General features: G+C 34.1%; 1 protein-coding gene across 1 annotated transcript in view; it reads right to left on the bottom strand.

Annotated features, from left to right (window-relative positions):
* Nucleotides 1-3,251, bottom strand: part of LOC107193452 (serpin B3-like) — an 18,588-nt gene extending 15,337 nt beyond the window's left edge. Inside the window, exon 1 of the mRNA XM_015582898.1 lies at nucleotides 3,177-3,251. Within this exon, the coding sequence (XP_015438384.1) occupies nucleotides 3,177-3,194 (18 nt within the window). The 5' untranslated portion in view covers nucleotides 3,195-3,251. The remainder of the gene's footprint in view (nucleotides 1-3,176) is intronic.
* Between the last annotated feature and the right edge of the window lie 330 nt (nucleotides 3,252-3,581).

Below are 3,581 nucleotides of genomic sequence, written 5' to 3'. Positions count from 1 at the left end.
ATAATATATAATTAATATATAATATATAAATTAAAATATATAAATCAAATAAAGTCTGTATTGCACTCCGAGTTATCGAATTTTACGTATAAAACTTCAGAATAGTTGATAATTATTTAGTAATTTTTTGGAAACAATTTTTATTATAATATACTCATTATATGATATGTATACATATATGAACTTTTTAAGAATTGGGTTTTGATCGAAAACTGGGTCCATGAAGGTAATTAATATGTATAAACATTAACATGATTATCGAAACTGTCAATGTTTCCGTGTTTTTATGAAAAAATATTTTAATGACATCAATGATATTATTGATGATTCTGGATGAACTCAATTATCAAGCACAGAATGGTAAAGAATTCATAGCGAAAACAAGACAGGATACACGAGATAAACAGAGAAGAAGTGAATGTACCGTGTTAATCTTATCAACGTTCAAGTTTCTATTACGAAGAAAGTCAACAGAGGTCTTGTGCTGAATGAAATCTTCAGAGATCACGCAAAACATTTGCGTAAAATATTAATATTTCTTACTACGCTTATTTATGCTTGAAAATATTTGTCTAGACGACTTTCAATCTAATCACGCGAAATTACGCATTTCAGTTGAATTATGTCAAACTTCCCGTGTTTTCACCAATGTAAAAAATAACGAATCCTAAACCTGATATAATAAATAGAAGTACACGTTTAAATATTGTAAAGGATGATACAGAAACACAGACGGAGCTAAGAATGTCCTACGGTACCATTTTCAAATTAGCCTAAATTAGCCAATGTATCCAACGTTACAAATTTCCTACAATCAAATTTTACAGTAATAAATCCCTAAAGTTTCAATACAATTTCATCGATTATCACTACCCAGAGGGAAAACATTGCAGAAACTGCTAAACCAACATTCTTATTTGTACCGAATGCTGTACAATAAATAGCTTCTATTCCTTAACTTTGCATACCTCCATCGACGACCACAGATAAAAAAACTATTCGATTAACACTAGACTTACCGACGATGAATGTACATTTATATCTGTCAGGTTGATGATCATTTTCATCTTTTAAAAATATGTACCCAGATAGCATAGGACGCCCAATAACACCTTGACGGCTTAAAGGCACCTCAGACCTAAAATAGCCGTAAAATGGACGTCTTCAAAGCGTCATATACTATCTGGATAAATTCATAGATTTAATTTCTTAATTTTCATATTGTAACGAAAGTAATGAAAGATCCACTTTTTGCACTTTTGTGATAAATGCTACAATTTTCACCTTTGACATCAAGAAATAAGATTTCGTCCGTGTATTCTACACCACCTGTAGATGTGCACACCTATGAATAAGCTTACCCCTTTAAAAAAATTCACCCCGTAATTTCTCACTGGCAACTATTTTCCCTTTGATCTGTGTAACAATTGCTGGTAAAAAAATGTTCATTAACATATAAATTAATAATACTTGGAGTGAACACTAAATAACTTTTTAACTGCCCGATCCCTATATGCAAGTCGTTTAAGGCATCTACCTTTTAGCTAGTCGTTATAACAGTCTATTGACCAGTCATTTCGACTGTTTCGGTAGTTCCAATGTAACGAATGAATACTTAATCAAAATCTTCAAAATTTCCTAACAAAGTTCCCATCTTCTGTCTTTCATCGATCGTTACCCCTCTTTACCCAACCAATGAATTGTCTCATCCCCAAATAGCAACACGAGACTGCTACCAAAAACTGTCGAACAACATCATCCCCATTTCATCGTGTGTCCTAGACTCTGAAGTTGACGATAGAGTTTTAACATCCACCGTTTGACACTAGAATTACCAAACCCGTCAAATTGACGGATTGCAAATTTCCTGTTTTACGATTACTGAAACTGTAATAGTGCTTCTGGCGGAATTTGACATTCGATTTACTATACATTTCATATTATACTATATACTGCTAAATTGTGCTATATGTATATTAGTATTGTTGAAAGCTGAACGAGCTCCAAATAATTCAAAAATTTCTATTTGTTTACAACATTATCATTTAAAATAACTAGACTGTCTCATGTTATATGCAATTCTTCAATCTAAGCTAAGCTTTACTGTATATACTTGATTAGAACATTTACTATGTATGTACAGTGGGTCAAAAAAGTATTCGTCCACCCTTTAAAACAGAACAACTCTTTCAAAATTGGACCAAGTGACTTGAGTTTTTTTGTGAAGTTAGAAGGATTAGTTTACTAAATGATGTGTTAAACAAATTTTGAAAAATTTGCGACTTTTCAGAATGTCGAAGAAAATAGTAAATGTCGTTTTTTACAACTTTTTTGTCTGAGACTGTAATGAAAATTTAATTAATACAATTCGAAGGTTTATGTCAGTTATATACATGCAACTTTTATTGAAATTGATCAATACAGAAACGAGTAACGGCATCGAAATATGTAAGAATCTTTAGATATACTACAGTTGTAGGTCAAAAGTCGCGAAAAACTGCGATTTTCAACATTTTTAACCGCTTCTATCTCGTAAGAACGTTAACCGATTTCGATGAAATTTTCAGCATGCACATAACTAACATAAATCTAAGAAGTATTCGTTAAATTTTCATTACAGTCTAATTTCTATTTTCTTCGCGATTCCGACCAATTGCAACTTTTTCAACCTTTTGTTAACACATCATTTAGTACAATACTCTTTCTAAGTTCACAAGAAAACTCAAGTCACTTGATCTAATTTTGAAAGAGTTGTTCTGCCTTAAAAAATCGAAAATTCTTACATCTTTCGATATCTGTTACTCCTTTCTGTATTAACCCATTTCAATAAAAGTTGCAGCATGTATAAACCTGACACAAATCTTCGAAATGTATTTATTAAATTTTCATTCCAGTCTCAGATAAAAGAGTTGTAAAAAGCAACTTTACTATTTTCTTTGCAATTCTGACCAATTGTAACTTTTTGAAAATATTTTGACACATCATTTACTACACTAATCCTTCTAACTTCACAAAGAAACTCAAGTCACTTGGCCCAATTTTGAAAGAGTCGTTCTGTTTTAAAGAATGTACGAACACTTTTTTTACCCACAGTATGTGTTCTCCTGTAACTACATAGATCCATGTATACATTCAACATTAATAATCACGTTCGAACGATCCCTGACGTCACTCACCGGCATTAAAATCGTCATCTTCTCTGGTCCTCACGTTCTCGTCCAAAAGCTCGTTTCTTCGTCGATCGTCGCAGATCGCGGTTGTTAGCAACTGTGTTTTTAGTTGGGCCCACGGAGAGAAATCGAAAAACGTCCGTTTAACGCTCGCAACGAAGCCGAACTGAACGGAAACGAGAGACGCGCGATGGTCGACTCCGACGCGACCGGTTCCCCACCACGAGTTTTACTCACGAGTCGCGGCTGTCACGTTTACTCATCGGCCACGGATCCTTCATTCGTGTGTAGGTCGTTACTACGACGACGATGGATGCCTGGAAATGCCCGATCGTAATGGCTTCATTGTCAGGAAATCCCGAGTGGCCGAGCGGTGGGACGACGTCGCGTCAGAAACTGGTAATCGTCGAT

Source organism: Dufourea novaeangliae, unplaced genomic scaffold, assembly GCF_001272555.1.
Source record: "Dufourea novaeangliae isolate 0120121106 unplaced genomic scaffold, ASM127255v1 scaffold6, whole genome shotgun sequence".
Classification (NCBI taxonomy): Eukaryota; Metazoa; Arthropoda; class Insecta; order Hymenoptera; family Halictidae; genus Dufourea; species Dufourea novaeangliae.
Note: the sequence above shows the minus strand (reverse complement) of the source record. Positions and strands in the feature narration are given on the sequence as shown.